Genomic DNA, 18,427 nt, shown 5'->3' with positions numbered 1-18,427 from the left:
AGGGGGAGGAGTTTCTATCCAACATAGAAACATTTATTGCACCCTGAAACCTCCACATGCCAAATTTGGGTTCGTTTGCTTCATTAATCCTCAAGTTATGAAGAAATTTGTATTTCATTTGTATGGCAGTCCCCCCTTAAAGAGGGGGGAGGAGTGTCTATCCAGCATAGAAACATTTATTGCACCCTTAAGCCTCCACATGCCAAATTTGGGATCGTTTGCTAGATAAATTCTCGAGTTATGTTGAAATTTGTGTTTCATTTGCATGCACCCCTTTATTGCACCCTAAAACGTTAACACACTGAATTTGGGTCCGTTTGCTTGATTAATTCTCGAGTTATACTGAAATTTGTGTTTCATTTGTATGGCAGCCTCCACTTAGAGAGGGAGGAGGAGTGTCTACCCAACATAGAAACATTTATTGCACCCTAAAACATCCACATGCCAAATTTGGGTTCGTTTGCTTGATTTTAATTCTCGAGTTATGAAGAAATTCGTGTTTCATTTGTATGGTGGCACCACCCTTAGAGAGGGGGGAGGATTGTCTATCCAACATAGAAACATTTATTGCACCCTAAAACGTCAACACACTGAATTTGGGTCCGTTTGCTTGCTTAATTCTCGAGTTATACTGAAATTTATGTTTCATTTGTATAGCAGTCCCCCCCATCCCTTTGAGAGGGGGGAGGGGTGCCTATCTAACATAGAAACATTTATTGTACCCTAAAACATCCACATGCCAAATTTGGGTTCGTTTGCTTGATTATTTCTCGAGTTATGAAGAAATTCGTGTTTCATTTGTATGGCAGCCTTCACTTAGAGAGGGAGGAGGAGTGTCTACCCAACATAGAAACATTTATTGCACCCTAAAACATCCACATGCCAAATTTGGGTTCGTTTGCTTGATTTTAATTCTCGAGTTATGAAGAAATTCGTGTTTCATTTGTATGGTGGCACCACCCTTAGAGAGGGGGGAGGATTGTCTATCCAACATAGAAACATTTATTGCACCCTAAAACGTCAACACACTGAATTTGGGTCCGTTTGCTTGCTTAATTCTCGAGTTATACTGAAATTTATGTTTCATTTGTATAGCAGTCCCCCCATCCCTTTGAGAGGGGGGAGGGGTGTCTATCTAACATAGAAACATTTATTGTACCCTAAAACATCCACATGCCAAATTTGGGTTCGTTTGCTTGATTATTTCTCGAGTTATGAAGAAATTCGTGTTTCATTTGTATGGCAGCCTCCACTTAGAGAGGGAGGAGGAGTGTCTATCCAACATAGAAACATTTAGTGCACCCTAAAACGTCCACGCACTGAATTTGGGTCCGTTTGCTTGCTTAATTCTCGAGTTATACTGAAATTTGTTTTTCATTTGTATGACAGAATTGACCATGAAACGATCGGTTTTGTCCCGTATTTCACTGAATTACTTAACCCATTAATCCACGATTTATTTTCCGAAAGAGCGGACCGAATTCAAATAGAAAACTTCTAAAACTAAAAGCATCTTCACTATATGATACCCTAGATGTCATTTCCCTTGAGAAAAATATCACTTGAAAGCTTATTGGATTCGAATATAATTTTCAACAAAGTAGTTTAAAAGTTAGAAAGCTACACAGAAAAAATAAAACAGCAGATGTACAACGAATCGAATTTGGAAGAAAAAGCACAATGAACAATCGTAGAAATGAGATTTGTTTGACAAATTTGACCAAAAGGTGGTACAAAAATTTCCACTCCCATAATTTTTACCTCGAATAATTATCCAATAAATTTTAAGGGGAGACTCCGAGCCTCGAAAAAAAAACATGGGTTCCGACGATTTGTTATGTCATTTGAGATTGCTTACCCATTTGTGTGCTTGTCTACCCGTACCGTCAATAAGAAACAATACCGATTAATTACATCAGCGAGGGACTATTTCTAAATACCACTGAGAATCAGTCGCACGTAAGTCGGTCGCTCGAAATGACACCGACTTTACTCACAAAAAAACAGTTTTTTTCTCGCTTTCAAGTATAAATTATGCGGTTTCCAAAAAGTTAGCGATATCAAAGTAAAGTTGAGAAAAATTCAGTGTCAGCAGAGCTTGAGCTTGAGCTTGGGTAGACTGTACAATTCTTAGTTGCTCTCCGTGATTGACCTGAACCAACCAAATTGCACACAGAACACTCAGAATGACGCTTGGGACTATCAAATCATTCTCGTTGTGCAATTTTCGGTGATTCGAGCTTTAAATGGTCAATAACGACGCCGGCCACGTTCTTACAGTCACCAGGGGAAGGGAAGGAATGTTAGTATGATATTCGCCGCCCGAAGGCCAGAAGGGTCGCCTCTATAGCGTGGTTCCCTAGCGTTTATCATGGGAGGGATAGTTGTTAGTGGGGAGAGGTAAGAATCAGGATTCACTGAGGTAAGTGATGTGATTATGTGAAAGCGAACAATCGACGGAACGAGAAAATGAAATTTCGAAAATCCTATGTGTCTCAACGCGCGGCAGAAATTATCTCTAGGTATCCTGAGAAGGAAAACCTGCAAAATTGATTGGACCGACTATATATTCTATTATTTATTGCACGTATTTTGTATTGAAATCCAATCGTGACGGCGGAGAGTTTTGTTTGGGAAACCTGAGAAGGTAACCGAGAGAACAGCTCCAAAAGTAATAATTCTAAATTCATCACGCGTCTTCTTTATCGACCTCCAATCCCGACGATGAAGAGTTGTCTTTGGGAAACCTGAGAAGGTAACCGAAGTCACGAGTACTATTTATAGAACTCCAATAACGATGGCGGAAAACTGTAGATTTCAAATATTATTTCCTGAAGCTGAAATTTGTAGTCTCAAACTTCAGATTGAAAATTTAAATATCGAATTCCGAATACCAAATCTAAAGAAAAATTCAGTGTCAGCAGAATTGAGAAACATCAATTGGAGCATATTTTATAGTTGATTTCGTTTGTTGCCAGTCCAATACTTTTGTGACGTAACAACACCTGCCTTTTTTCCGGCTGTTGAACATTAATGTTGTATTTTCAGTTCCGTTTCAAAACTAATAAATGAGCTTTGTTCTATGATTTGTCATCAAAAGATGAAGGTAGCTTCCTGTATATTCAGTTTTTCAAAAAACTCATAAGCACCTGGCAAAATCGCCATGCATTTTGTTGCCATGCATTTAAATTTAGAAGCATTACAAAAAGAGGTAATTTTAATTGCTTATGTTATTTGCATTAAAATAAGCTGTATAAATTGAATCTATTGCCTTTAGTACACGCCATACCGTTATGTGGAAAATGTCGGGGTAGTCCTGAACCGATCCCCAGTTTTTACTTCATAATTATTTAACATGTTTACTCTAGCGTTGGCCATCAATGACTCGCATAAGTTTGGCTTATCGGGCAGCGCTTACTACCGGGGAACACATTTGATTTTCAGAAGCTTTTGATTAACCTTATGTATGCACGGGCTGGGGATCATCTCTGTGATGTGTTCTTTGTGCGGTTGCGGTTGTGCGATTTTCTATCGTTTAAAAGTGTTATGGCGGGTTTACATTAGGGAGATCTATAGCTATAGATGGATTTATTCACGTGAAAATAGGTGTAAACGGGTGAGAATAAATACGATACACTTTTTCGAGGTATATATAACTAGAATAAATTCAGCATATATAAACGCTTGTGAATTTCTCACTGGTGACAAATCACTAAAGTTGGATGCAGTTCTACTTCAGGTGAATAAATTCACCTAAGATATGAATATATTCATTATAGAAGTTCACGCTAGTGTAAACGGTTGATGCGATTTCTATAAATCTCATCATATTTCTTCACATGAATATATCACTAGTCTAAACCCACCCTTACAGTTTGTGAAATGGATGAAAAATGTGAAAAATGTCTGTTCTACAGAAGTGGAAATAAGTAGAATAATATTCTAATTTCTAAATTCTATCGCTTATCGCGGAAATAAAAATAAGTAATGGCCCAACGAGTCGAGCGAAGTCATTTTTTTTCAGTTCGCTGTTAGTGAGAGTTTCCTAGTCGCTATGCTCTTGGCTTCTCAATGTGCTTTGGTTCGTTGCACTCTCGTCGCGCTCTCGGTTGCGCAGTGTGTTTTTATTCGTTGCTCTCTGCTCGCAATACTTGGTCATACCGCCGCAGTGAACATATCACAACAAACGGAATCGCTGACATGGCTGGACTGAGGATAGACCGATATGGGCTAAGTCTTTATTTTCACTTTCACATCTCATACATATAATATATATCATGTACAAATTCCATTCTTTGAATTCGAATCCCGGAAACCGTTAATATTTTCTGATTCAGATCATCTGTGAAATAGAGTTTCACGCAGCGGTCAATGGCTGGACGAAGTAGAAGTGGCTCGAATATTTCTCTGAGCGGATGTCGGATCTTTAGAGAGCGGGATCCACTTATAAGCTAGTGGTATTTTATGTATGTTTTTTTTTCGAATATGTACTCAATATATACACATTGCATGTTGGATCGATAATATGTTGTGGTCATACCAACAATATTTTTTTATTATTTTTCAAATTTTTAGGACAGTTTATTCATCCGGCTTCAAAATGCTCGCGTCCGTTTTTCATTTTTTTGTGTGTGGTGATGTGCTTTCAATAATGTTTCGCTGTGTGCGTACGAAGGTAGGAGTCATGCACTCGGGATGCCAAAATAATCAATGTTGGAATGATATCCAATCGAGTGATGTTCTGTTTTTGCGGGTAGGATTGGAGAAAAATTGAGAATGGACTAATAACTTATATTTGCTGATGTCATATTTTGGGCATGTTTAGTGTAAACACTGAGTGATCTCATAAAGTATTATCGCTCCATTTTGATATCCTGCAGCATTATCACCGAAAACGAAATATTATGTGTGTTGACTGCTGTACGCAGAAGTATTGGTTTTGTTTTTTGTTCCGTTTTGCGCGTGTTTGTTCATTCTATGATGCGGTGCTGTGTGCGAATTAGAGATGGGCAAACCGTTCACGAACGGTACGAAAGAACTAGTTCGCCGAAAAGAGAGAACGAGCGGTCGTTCTTTTTCAAAGAACGGTAGTTCTCCCCACGAACTGATTGCGAGCGAACGGTTTGTGAACGAACTGATTCCATAAGAACGGTTTGCGAGTGAACTGTTGGAGAGTGAACTGTTTGTGAACGAACTGTTTGCGAGTGAACTGTATGGGAAACAACTGATTGAGAGTGAACTGTTTGGGAACGAACTTTTTGAGAACGAAGTGTTTGCGGGCGAACTGTTTGCGAACGAACTAGTGTAGCTGAACTGATTTGCGCTGGACGGAATGGATAAATATAACGAGAACGCTTGTAAGGAAAATAAAACGATTTGTCATTTATGAGCAAAATGCATGTAACGCAGGGTTTATTTTGTTAATGTATACTCAATTTTGGGTTGAAAATTAAATTAGATTTTCCTCGTTTTAAAAGCAAAACTATATATTTTCAATTTCATGTATTCTTTCAATTCCGCGTAACAATCATATACTTTCTGATTATCAGAAAAAATCTGGGGGAAGCTGGGGCGATTAATGGATTAGGTAAACATAAAATTTTATAGTGAGGGCATGTTGAGAAAAAAGTTTTTTCGTTGCTTTCAATTCATTGTTTGGCCTATTGCGTGTACGTGTTATCGTGTTTGTTTGTATGACTTTTAATGAATTAGCTTATCTTTCCCCACTAAATTTCAAAAATATGAATCCCATACGTACACTATCCAATCCAACGACATCAATAAATAGCTGTCTATTGATGTTGGGTTCCAGCCAACATTCTATGTTGTTCTTAATACCGCTGAACGAAAGAGCGAAAGAACGGTTCAAAAAAACTGATTCACTTAGATGAACGGTTAGTGAGTGAACTGTTCATCAAGGTGAACTGTTTTGCCCATCTCTAGTGCAAATAAGCTTCGTGTTCGGATTGTGTTTCGTATACACTCGCTTTTGAGGTTACTGTGGGATAATATTCGTTGCAAAACAGTGATATCTGTGTTAACCTCCTTCTTTTTGCGCGGTTGTTCGTTAAAAATGCGAGGACGGTTTTATTAGTGATGTTTACGTATTTTTATCTCGCATGGTGAAAACTGCATATGAGCCGACCAACCTACAGAGCTCGAAACAAGTGAGATGCCAGTCACAATATCTATCAAAAATATAAACTCAATCTGAAAACTACAATCTAAATTCAAAAAATATGAAATTCGAAAACATGTGAAATTCAAACATTTAAAAACCAAGAATTAAATTTTTATCAAAAAAGAAAAATTTCAAAAATCGGAAGGTGTGATTCCTAAATTATACCCTAAAATTGTTTGGAGAGGCTCTCCCGGTTGGTTTCCCGCGGAAGGCTCTCCGACTTCGCAATTAGATTACTAATCGCGACGGCGAGGGATGTCTTTGCGGAAAGGCCTGGGGTGGTGACCGGCAGGACTCCTCTGGAACCAATAGGATCGGGGAACAAGCGTACACGCGGTGAATAATAGAATAAATCGCCGGGACGATTGTTACTAGGGAGGTTTTCTCGGTGACCTTCTCAGGTTTCCAAAAAATAACCCTCCGTCTTCGCGATGGAAGTGTGATTCAGAGGGCCTCATTACGAGCGTCTCTTCGCAGTGAGGGCGATATTATTTGTATGCAAGGTTATATACTCTTCATCTCGTTTTCACCGTGAGGTGATGTTCGTGATCAGGCTCAGAGTAGGTGTGATGAATAACGGAACATATCGCCGGATCGGTTGGCCTTGGAGGAGTTTTCTCGGATACCTTCTCAGGTTTCCCACTATTGAATCTCCGCCAACGCGATTGAATTTCAATGAATAGTACATGCGATGAATACTATAATATTTAATATAATATATTATATAAAATGTAACAATTTTACAGGTTTTCCTTCTTAGGATACCTAAAGATAATCTCTGACGCGTGTTGTAACACATGAGATTTTCGTTTTGTTGAGAGGTCAATTGCTGCATTTACATAATCACATCACCTACCACGATGAATCTCAATTTTTCTTAATCATTCCCACTAACAACTATCCCTTCCATGATAAACGCTAGGGAACTACGCTATAGAGGCGACCCTTCTGGCCTTCGGGCGGCGAATATCATACTAACATTCCTTCCCTTCCCCTGGTGACTGTAAGGACGTGGCCGGCGTCGTTTTTTTTCCAAAATATATATTTTATTAAGGCACATGTGGCGTTTGCCTGACGGGGCCGGGAGTCTAATATTTTGACAATTTTTGTCTTACAACTATGTTAGTAATATGTAACCAATTACTCGCGGTTGGCTCGAGGTTAGTCTTTGTAATACTAACCTCGAGCCAACCGCGAGTAATCGGTTACATATTACTAACATGGTTGTAAGACAAAAATTGTCAAATTGGCGTCGTCGTCGGCGTCGTTATTGACCATTTAAAGCTCGAATCACCGAAAATTGCACAACGAGAATGATTCGCTAGTCCCAAGCGTCATTCTGTGTGCTCTTTGTGCAATTTGGTAGGTTCAGGTCAATCACGGAGAGCAACTACGAATTGTACAGTCTACCCAAGCTCAAGCTCAAGCTCCGATTAATTGAAAAAAGCTCAATTTTTTGTGTTGTGACAATACATCAAAATACCTGTTTTCAAACGCTTGTTTCTCATATTTAAAAAAAGGAAACATAGGTCTACCCCCTGCAGTTCAAACAAGTATTTAATTATCCTTTCAATGGTATGGTATAATCATTGAAGCTTGGTTAAGTATGAGCAGAGATATCTCAAGGAACATAAAAACAGCGAACACTTAAAATATTTTAAATATAATGATGTAGTTTTTAAAACACCCCCTTTTCAAAAGTATGTCCATGAAAATTAAATTCGTTTCGACGAATTCATATGATAACTAGTGTTTCTTCAGATAACATTATAAATTTTCTGCTAAAACTTGATACGAAATTTGATTCTTTGGTGCATAACCTCATGAAATGGGTCATATTCAGCGAAAAAACACTGTAACATGTGAACGGACACTGTGAAGAGAGGAGATATTGCAACCTTATTCCATCCGATGGCAGCTAGTTGAAACGATCTGAGCATATGAGCAGAGCGCATCAAGTTCTATTACTATTACTCCTACCAGCGAACAGTCAACATCAAATCGTACTGCAATTTTGTTCGCAACTTCAAACCTAACGTGGAACTTGATGAAATGATAGCACGCGTCGGTTTCTATGTCGTCTGGTGGAGAGTACTTGAGTATTTTCGCATCACATGCAAACATTGTTGTTGGCTTTTATGCGTTGCGAAATGTATATTGAAATTTTAAACCTTATGTTTTAATGTTTTGTTTATTAGAAATGTGTAATGAGGATGGAACAAATATATAATACATTGTGACCATGCGTATGTCAACTGAAAAAAATACCGCTATAGTTGTTACAGCTGTGACACTAAGAACCATTTTTTCCAACCAACCAATCGCTCCTTCACAGGGACTTAAAATTTGTATGCTTTTTATTGTAATACCCGAAGTACAATTTGATTATTAAAAGTAGAGTCAAAGTGCAGCACATTTCAAGCGGAATGGTATTGGTAAAGGTATTTCCCAACGGGGAGAGTAGTGTCCTCGAAGGAAAACTGTTATGCTGCGAAAAATTGTTTTTCTGAAGAGTTCATTCTCAAATTTCTATAGTTATTGTTCTCGCCGAACAATAATTTCGTAATCTTACTTCAACTATGCGGTCGTGTCTTGGACAGCGCTCTTATAATTTTTCAAGCCAGGAATCTGTAGTTACAGAATATAGTTTTATTGGATTTCGCACAGATTTCCCAGATTTTTTCTCCAGTACCAAAGTTATTCTGGAATTGCTTGCTTTCCTGTATGACCCAGTGGATGATAATACCACTTCACATATTTTATTCGTCTGTTATTGAAACTACCTAATCCATCTGTTTCATCCATCTTCTTGTTCCCAGTTTCCAGTGGAACTTTTGCCTTCTCAACGAAAGGTATTACTAGCGTCATTTTTATTAGTAGTACTTAGTTGATATTTCTATGCCGAAAAACACGCCTTGAATGTTTTTAGAGTGGTTATCATCCATCATAGCACTTGAATCAGTTTAAATTCAGACAAGGAAGAAAAATTTATTTCGATGCTCCCCTTATCCCAAGAGCATGGGATCATATCAGTTTGACGTACCCTTTTCATGCGTTGACAGTTGTCCAATTTTAAGGTAGAATTCATTCATATTTCGTTCCTCAGTATGTTCTACGTAATTTATGAATACACAGACATTTGGTCAATAAGCGGTCGTTCAAATATAGCGTAACGCATTTTTTTGCTATGTTAGAGATGTTATGATTTCCCGGGATTTTTCAACAGATGGCGTTACTAAAAATGAACAAGATTCATTTCGAGTGGTTCATCTGTCACTAGCTTATGTGTGAAGTTTCATGACATTTCGTTTATTTGTTCACAAACTACAGTTGTTCAAGTGTCACTACCTGAGCATTCGTATGGAAAATGGAATAAGAGGAATATTGTATTTTGATCAAACATTGTTTTTTGATGGGTAATCTCCTGAACAATCAATGCAGGGGTTGATGAAATGCTATTCCATTTCTTTTCCTTCGAGAACAACAGTTTATCGATGGTTTAATGAATTTAAAATGGGCTGTACAAACACCGCAGATGCACCTCGCTCTGGAAGGTCAATAGATAATTTGAAAAAAGATTTGAATAAGATTTGATGATTTCATGAAAGAGGCTACGAATCAAGAAATCGTAAAACAAGTGCATCGACACGTTTTGAACGATCGTAAAGTGAAGTTACTGAGGCCGTAGGCATTTTAAAAGAACTAGTGGGATACATTTTGCACGAAATTTGGATATGAAAAAGCTATCAGCGCGATGGGTGCCGCGTTTGCTGACCGTCGACCAGAAACAGCGGCGTGTTGATGATTCAACAACCGGTTTGACGTTGTTGAAGCGTAATCGAATGGACTTCTTTCGACGGTTTGTGACAATGGAAGAAACGTGTATTCATTACCACACTTCTGAGTCCAATAGGCAGTCTGCAGAGTGGCTGATAAGCTACGAAAGCCGGCCAAAGCGGCCAAAAGACCAATGGTTGGCTGGGAAGGTTTTAGGCTTCGTTTTTTGGGATGCGCATGGAAGATTATGCCATCGATTACCTGCAGAAGGGAAAAACAATTACCGGAGAGTATTATGCATTATTGGACAAACTGAAAGTCGAAATAAAGAAAAAACGTCCCTATATGGCGAGAAAAAAAAATCTGTACCATCACAACAACGCACCGTCGCATACGTACTTGAAAGCGATGGTCAAGTTGGATCAATTACGATTCCAATTGGTTGTTCCTCCACCATATTCTCCAGACTTGACCCCCAGCGACTACTTTATGCTTCCAAACCTCAAGCGGTGGCTCCGGGGAAAGAGATTCGCATCGAATGAGGAAGTCATCGCAGAAACAGAGGTATATTTCGAAAATTTAGACGTTTCCAACTACAGAAAGGGAATCGAAATGTTGGAAACTCGCTATACCAAGTGTATTGCCCTCGAAGGAAACTATGTTGAGGAATAAACACAGCTTTGTGCACGAAACGATTGTATTCATTACAAAATCCAGGGCTCTCCGGTCCATGTAGTACATCTACCAAGCCATCCGAATTGCGATCCTTTGACTGTAGTGAACTAGTGAACGTCAAGTTGTACTCTATAAACGCTTGAATTTGGGAACCAGGTCCAATGATGTAAAACGTGTGGAGTCGTCTACACCATACAGCTCAATCCATGCTCACAGAAAACTTTATCGTTAAGCATTCTCTTGGACACTTGAGGCATACCAACGACTTCGACTGAAAAAGCATCTTCTCCTCCCACAATGATCGGCGGCGAAGCGTTGAAGGTGCCATCGCCATCACCACCCACGATTCCAATGAGTCCATTCTTCAGTCCTAGCCAGAAGTCCTCATTGTCTTCATTTTTGTTTCGCCACAACCAGCGAGTAGTCAGCAACCTTCCTTGAGACTGAGACTTAACTTCAATAGATAATCTTTAATCTTGAGTCTTTGAAATTCAACAATAATCAAAATATATTTATAACGACTACGGAAGAACTGATTTCAGTTTGGATTTCAACGGACGATTTTTGGGTTCGGTTCATGCTTCATTTGCATCTTTTAAACTCGCGATATGCAGTCTGCTAATATTCGTCGTATTTGTGGGTAATTAATGTGGAAAAAAAATCCTTTAGTTTATTTTCAAATTTTGTTTCATTCTTAAATAGGGTAAATGAACTTGGTTTGTCCGATTTGGGGTGTTTTTACGCAACTAGTAAATGCAAATCGATTTTTTTCATGAAAATCACATATGATCGATACGAGTTTGGGTTTGTTGAAAAGCCCCAAGTCTCTAGTTGCTAATACTACCATAAGGTGTTGAAATTATTCAAATTTTTATGTTTTTTCACGATTTTCCTGTTTTGACCACCTTTGATCATGGTTCGCCCAAAAAATGGTCATGGTTTGTGCGGCTTTAGGAATCACCATTTTTGAATGAAAACATTCGAATTCTCAAGTAGATGTTGCATTTATCGTTGCTTGGGTTTACTGTCATCATATTGATCCATTCATAATTTAGGCTTTCTTCAGAATATTGCATTTTCTTGGGCATTTTAGAAGTGTTCTCCTTAACACACTCACCATAGAGAAACTTCATTTCTGCTATGCGCGAAGGACACAATAAACGAACTGCAGCGCGCCAAGCTGTTGCCATAGAAATCATGTGGACAAAACCACATTATTGAATTGAGCAACTCATGATCAGAAATGAGTTCATCAAAATGCGTTAAGGGAGTATTCTAGTTTAGAAATTTGAAAAAAAATCAATTTTTTTTCTTCATATTTCTGTAGTTTAGGCATTCAAGAATATACCCTAGAAAGGACTTATCGATAATCCTATTATTTACCGAGTTAGAGTCATTTTGATGATGCGATATCTAACCTGGTACGGCCATAACAATGAACTTCAAACGCGTTTTTCTCGAAACTAGTTTTTTTCAAACTGGCGTACACGATATCTCAAGTTCTACTGAACCGATTCATGTCGTATTTATATGGATACAATCTACAATCTAAAAATGATTTTATAAATTTTACTATTTTTTACAAAATCTGGAAAAGTAAGAAAAAAACTTTTTAAACCGCATTTTGTTTTTCAAACGACAGCCATTTTGTCAAAAAAGATGTTTTTGACTTGTTCGAGGTTCATGCGATATCGGAATCTTTACTGATACAGAACCTGTTCGATTTTTTTGTTTCAGATAATCAGAAGGTCTGGAATCGTGTACGCCATGGCACCACTTTTTTTTAACCCTCTCAATTCATCAGCGCATAACTAATCTCGTTATGAATATTTTTTCTTCGTACAATTTTTGTTTTTTTTGTTAAAAGATAGATGAACAAATAATGATATAATGGATAGTAAAAATATTCTTTCTTTTATTTTTACGGAGCTCGGAGAAACGTCTGAAATTCGTGTCTCTACACTAGAATACCCCCTTAATTCAATGGTTTAGCTATGTAAATCTGATACAAATGGTGTGCAAGAATGATGTTTACAATATTTGTAAGTGTTATAATCCAGGAAAGGTCTGAATACGTGCGAAATAATCATCTGGTGATCGATTAAAAGTTAGTTCGAATGAGGGGCGCATTGACACCAATAGATGGTGTATTTTATAATCCTTTTAAACATGTGATTCCGTCAGTTACATAAGTTTAAAGGAGCCGTTATTCTCGGAATTTCAGCACGGGTTTATGAAGAAACGCTCCACCATTACCAATCTGATGACCTTCACTAACACTCTGGTTGGTGCCATCGAGAAGCGTCGACAAGTTGATGCCGTGTATATCGACTTATCCAAGGCGTTCGACAAAGTGCCGCATGGTTTGGCTATCACAAAACTGAGCCGCCTCGGTCTTCCTTCGTGGATTGTTCGCTGGATAAAATCGTACCTTTCGTCCAGGAAAGCTTTCGTGAAGGTTCACGATGCCACATCGAATTCGTTTCACCTACCGTCCGGGGTTCCTCAGGGTAGTCACCTTGGTCCTCTCATCTTTATACTTTTTTTTAAACGATGTATGCGACCACCTAAGCTGCTGCAAGCTCTAGTATGCAGATGACCTAAAACTCTACCACATTATCAAGACGACGGTTGATTGCCTGGCTCTGAAAGCTGATAATGAACGCCTGTCATCGTGGTGTAAGATGAACGGAATGTTGGCAAACCCAGCCAAATGCAAAATCATCCCCTTCAGCCGAAGTCGAACACCGGTCACGTTCGAATATTCGAAGAATAAATCACCGCTTGTGAGAGTAGGCTCTATCAAGAATCTTGGGCTACTTTTAGACAGAAAATTGAGATTCAACGAGCACATATCGATGACAGTCACTAAAGCAAACTCCAGAAGAAACACAGCGCAATTTGACGACGTACATGCCATGAAGTCACTGTACTGTTCTCTGGTTCGACGCGTGCTAGAGTATGGAGTGCAAATCTGGGCCCCGTATCAGAGTGTGCACGTAACGCGTATCGAAAAAAATCCAGAAACGTTTCATAGGAAATGCGTTACGGCGGCTCCCATGGACAAATCTCGACAATATACCGCCTTACGAACATCGATGCGCGCTCATCGGACTTCAAACTCTGTCGAGCCGGCGTAGTTTTCTGCAAAGACTGTTCATCTACGACGTACTAAGCAACAACATCGACTGCGGCAGCATACTGCAAAATATAAATATTCACGTTCCGAACCGCCAACTCCGAAGCACTTTCAGAGTTCAAGAACACCGTACTACATACGGATATAACAATCCGCTAGATAGATGCTGTAGGCTTTTTAACGATATGCATGATATTTTTGATTTCAACATAAGTAAACTAGTTTTTAAAGATAGAATTAAGAATGTCTAAATAGTCTGTGTGGTTTGTGATCAAAGATGGTAAATAAATAATAAAGTAGCCGAATTCTTAACTATATATATACACTATATATATCCATAAACAATTTTCCTCAATTATATTGTTAATAAGATGGAAAACCGATTACTCGCGGTCGACTCGAGTTTAGAAGGGTGACATATTTTTATCAGGAAAAGGATGGGATATAAGGGAATTGTAACAAAGTTGTTGAGCTCACACAGTTCTTAAACCTATCTAATCTATGTATTTACATTTAAACTTATTCTACTGTTCATAAAAGGGGACAAATTGCTGGCAAAGGAGGAAAAGGAGGGTGTAAGGATATAGGACCAATCACACACGAAGGTCGATAGCTTTAAGGAAAACATATATTTGGGACATGTAATCAAGGTCTAACCGAGCCAAGGTTGTCTTCCTCGGGCCCGAAGGGAGTTTTCTAAATTAGATCTGGCGACAAGATACATCTCGCACGACCAAACAACGTGCTCGATGCCGTGGTAACCTTGGCCACAAACACAGAGATTGTTGCTGGCAAGATTGAAACGAAAGAGTAGCGCATCTAACGAACAGTCATTGGACGTGAGTCGATAGAAGGTGCGAATAAAGTCCCGGCTCAAGTCCAGACTTTTGAACCATGCTTTGAGGTTAACCTTAGGGATAATCGAGTGGAACCACCGGCCCAATTCATCTCCATTCCACTTGTGTTGCCAGTTAGCGATGATATTTTTTACGGACTAAAGAATAAAAATTCATTGAAGGCGATTCGACGCTGATAAATATTTTTGCTAATGAGTCAGCCCTCTTATTACCCGGAATTGAGCAATGTGAAGGGACCCAGACAAAGGTAATGACCTAACAGCGTCTGGATAAAGCACTCAAAATTTCTCGTATTCTCTCGAGGAAGTACGGCGAGTGCTTTTCCGGCTTCACTGAACGGATAGCTTCGACATGGCTATCCGTTACAATGTAATAGTGTTCAACAGGTCGTGAGGCGATGCTGTCCAATGCCCAGTGTATCGCTGCCAATTCAGCAATATACACTGAGCAAGGAAACCTGAAGACTGTCGGAGGTGCTGAAAATTATATATAGTTGTTATATAATAGTTGTTCGATACAACATTATAAGATCTTCGGGATGAGCTCCCCACCAGATGGTTATTGTACGGAGAAAATTTATTCTTTTTTGGCATTTTTTACTTAGATACCCACAATGGGCCCCCCAGTACATTTGGAGTCGAACCAGACCCCAAGATACTTGAATGACATAGCATGAGTGATCGGTTTACCCAAAAGTTGAAGCTTTGGTTTTGCTGGTCTATGCTTCCTAGAAAAGACGACCATCTCTATTATCTACGTGGAGAACTCAATCCCTAGAACAATGACCCAGGTTGAAAAATTGTTTAAAGTATCTTGTGAGGCTCCTTGCAGATCGAGTTCATTTGATCCTACGATAAACACCACTCCATCATCTGCAAGTTGTCTTGGGCTGCAATTTTGTGTAAGGCAATTGTCAATGTTGCATACATAGAAGTTGTACAAAAGAGGGCTTATCATTTCATTGTTGATTATCATATTTTAAACAGATAATAATCGTACAATCGATAAACATTTTTGAGATCTGCAAAGGGTCCAATCATTGCCTTGGAATTTTTTTTAAATACGTTGGTGTTGGTGGTGTTTAGGAGAATCTAATGTAGAAAAGTCGCAGTTTTTCACAAAATCATTTTAAAACCTATGGTTTCTTTGGTCTCGACATCTCAAAAACCTTGAGAACTAATTTTTCAATGTTATGTTAGAAGAGGACGTTTGGTGTGCAGATTACCAATTTTACTAAAAGTTAATTTAAATTTTATTCTATGTGAATTAATCAAAAATTAGTTCTAATACCAAGTTATCCAGTATGTATTTATAAATAAATCTGTTCAAAAAGGCACAACAATTCAATTATCGTGAAGCATCAGAGATGAAAATGTTCCAAATTCTCAGATTCAGTTTCCAGACACAGTTCGAAATAAGTAGAAAAGACGAAATATCCCCATTAATTATTTTATATTCTACCTTCATCGGTTTCACTTTCACATTCCTCGCCATCTTTGACGATAATTGTGTCTGGTTGTATTGGTCACACAAAACATCGTCTGCCAGGGTAGAAACGGCAGAAATTTTGAAATGAACTGGCTAACCTCTTTCACCTCCTAATTATGTGGGCGCAATGGATAAGGATCTGCGTTAGACCACTTCACCTCGCAGGTCCGTTCGCTGGTTTACGGCGGGAGGTAGGTTGTGGGGTGTTGAGTCGAGGGGAAAAAATAAAATCAATACCGTGTACATGACCGCTGGAAGGACATCCGCATTATGCGAACCCGCAGTGAAAACGGATAGACAAAAGCACCTTATGGGGGGTGTGTAGGATTTAGCATGATAATGGGGGTGTAGAGAAATAAAATAATCTGTCAAAACGATAAACCCTTTCGCGCGATGACCGGAAAAAAACCTGCATGGCTTTTGGGGGGTTTAGGAATCTATCCAGATGACTATCAAACGCGTGGGGTTTCCGGCTCATGATACCGATTCATCGTGTTCGGTCAAGTTTGGCCTGTTTTAATATCATGCTCTATTGTGTTAATATCAAAATGATAGCCAGCCCGAGGGAGAGATTGTATTGGTTTCCCTTTTCAACATAATGATGGTATTCGGTTATTGAAACAAAACGCTCGGATAATTGTTATCCATGTTGATTAAAGCGAAACGATTGGGCAGGGAGAAATTAGATTCAAATCGATAGACACGGATCAGATTGGTTGAACAACGGTTCGACCCGTCTACACCCCTATACCTTGGAATTTAAACACGCTTTATAAATAATATTTAGCCGTTGTATTGGAGGGTTTATCAAATGTTTGCCATATTGCTGACGTTCGCCGAATGGCTTCTAGATTTTTCGTGGCAAATTTGTATAGTGTCATAAATTTAAACTTTTTTTTTGTTCGCTCTCGCTGCTTTGTTCTTTGTCTAACCATTCGAACCGTGGGCAAACATTTGGATCTTGTTCGGCAAACTGTTTGTTTCACACCATCTCTGCACTCTGGCCCACTAATTGGGCGCATAAATATTTGCGATGGATAGTCGCGATCGCGATTATCGCGAGATTGTTGTTAGCTAATCGTTGTCTTCTCATGTTGTTTTTCTCTCCTTATCCGCAGCGACAACTAATGGAAGCATACATACGACAGAAACGGGCAACGCCTGGGATGGTCCAGGCGAGTGATTTGCAGCTGGTGAGACCAATGTCGGTGGGCAACCGGAACGGTCGGGAGGTGCACGCGTACGATGGACCCATGCAGTTTATGATGTCGCCCGGTAATCCAGATCAGATTATCAGCTCCCCAGTGACGACGGCAGTTCCGAACAACGCGACAACGATAGGAGGAAGCACGTCAATCACGACGACGCCAACATCCCCGTACAGTGATGGTAAGTCTGGCGTGAGATGAACATCAAGTGTGTGTGTGTATGCGTGTTTGTGGCAAGTGTGTGATAGCGCATTAGCGGTTGGGTGCGAATTGTTGTCTCGACAAACGGTGGGGTCGCCTGGTCCTACTCGTGATTTGACGTAAACAATGCTTCCACACGATGTTTGTTGAGTGCTTTTAGCAAAGGATTATTATACGACAGTTGAATTATGATCTGTCAAACAGACAAAGTCAAGGGGGGATTAATTGTATACATGATATACATTCACTGATTTTATAACAATAAACGGTTAATGGCGTTGTGTACACTTGTTGTAGTGTGCCTGACATGATTATGTTGATTTTGTGCACCATCTTATACCCTTTGGTACACAACATGAAAATTGCATTCAAGGGATCTGTGGCAAATGTTTACACCAAACGAATGCTCATGCTAGCGCACTCACGCCGTGTAGAAGTTGAAGCCCTGAAGCACGATAGAAGCTTTGTTGAACGATTTTAACTGCTGAACTTAGTACACGTCACATGCGAAGGACCTTTTGATTATATTAGATGTAACTTGAATTGAACAAAAATTTACACAGATCTCCGAATCGATTGATTGATAGCACCGAAATAGTGCGTATTCTTTTTCCATTTAATTTCCCAAGCTCTGGGAAAGTAATAAATTACTTCTGCATTATTCAGTCGTGCAACTTTGCTAACGTTATCCGTCCAATTGAAGGGAGGAACGGTTCAGCGAAGTCTTGATTGAATGCTTCTTGTGCCTTCTTACAATGGGCTATCAATATTCATTGGGATACTGATGTATGGATTCTGTGAAGAACATCTTATTTATTCGCTGCAGCGAATATGCTCCGACCAGTGACCACGAATATCGGGTATTTCAGGGTCCTCCCTAGGATTGTGCAAATCGTGGGCG

The 18,427-nt window shown here is 39.2% G+C and overlaps 1 protein-coding gene across 2 annotated transcripts in view; it reads left to right on the top strand.

Moving 5' to 3' along the window:
* LOC129767231 (protein king tubby 2) overlaps positions 1–18,427 on the top strand; it is a 98,680-nt gene that overhangs the window by 54,569 nt on the left and 25,684 nt on the right. For both annotated transcript variants that reach the window (XM_055767902.1, XM_055767903.1), the window contains exon 2: positions 17,236–17,506. In XM_055767902.1, the coding sequence (XP_055623877.1) occupies positions 17,236–17,506 (271 nt within the window). The remainder of the gene's footprint in view (positions 1–17,235; positions 17,507–18,427) is intronic.

This window comes from Toxorhynchites rutilus, chromosome 2, assembly GCF_029784135.1.
Source record: "Toxorhynchites rutilus septentrionalis strain SRP chromosome 2, ASM2978413v1, whole genome shotgun sequence".
Classification (NCBI taxonomy): Eukaryota; Metazoa; Arthropoda; class Insecta; order Diptera; family Culicidae; genus Toxorhynchites; species Toxorhynchites rutilus.
The sequence above is the reverse complement of the archived record's forward strand: the minus strand, read 5'-3'. Positions and strand labels throughout refer to the sequence as shown.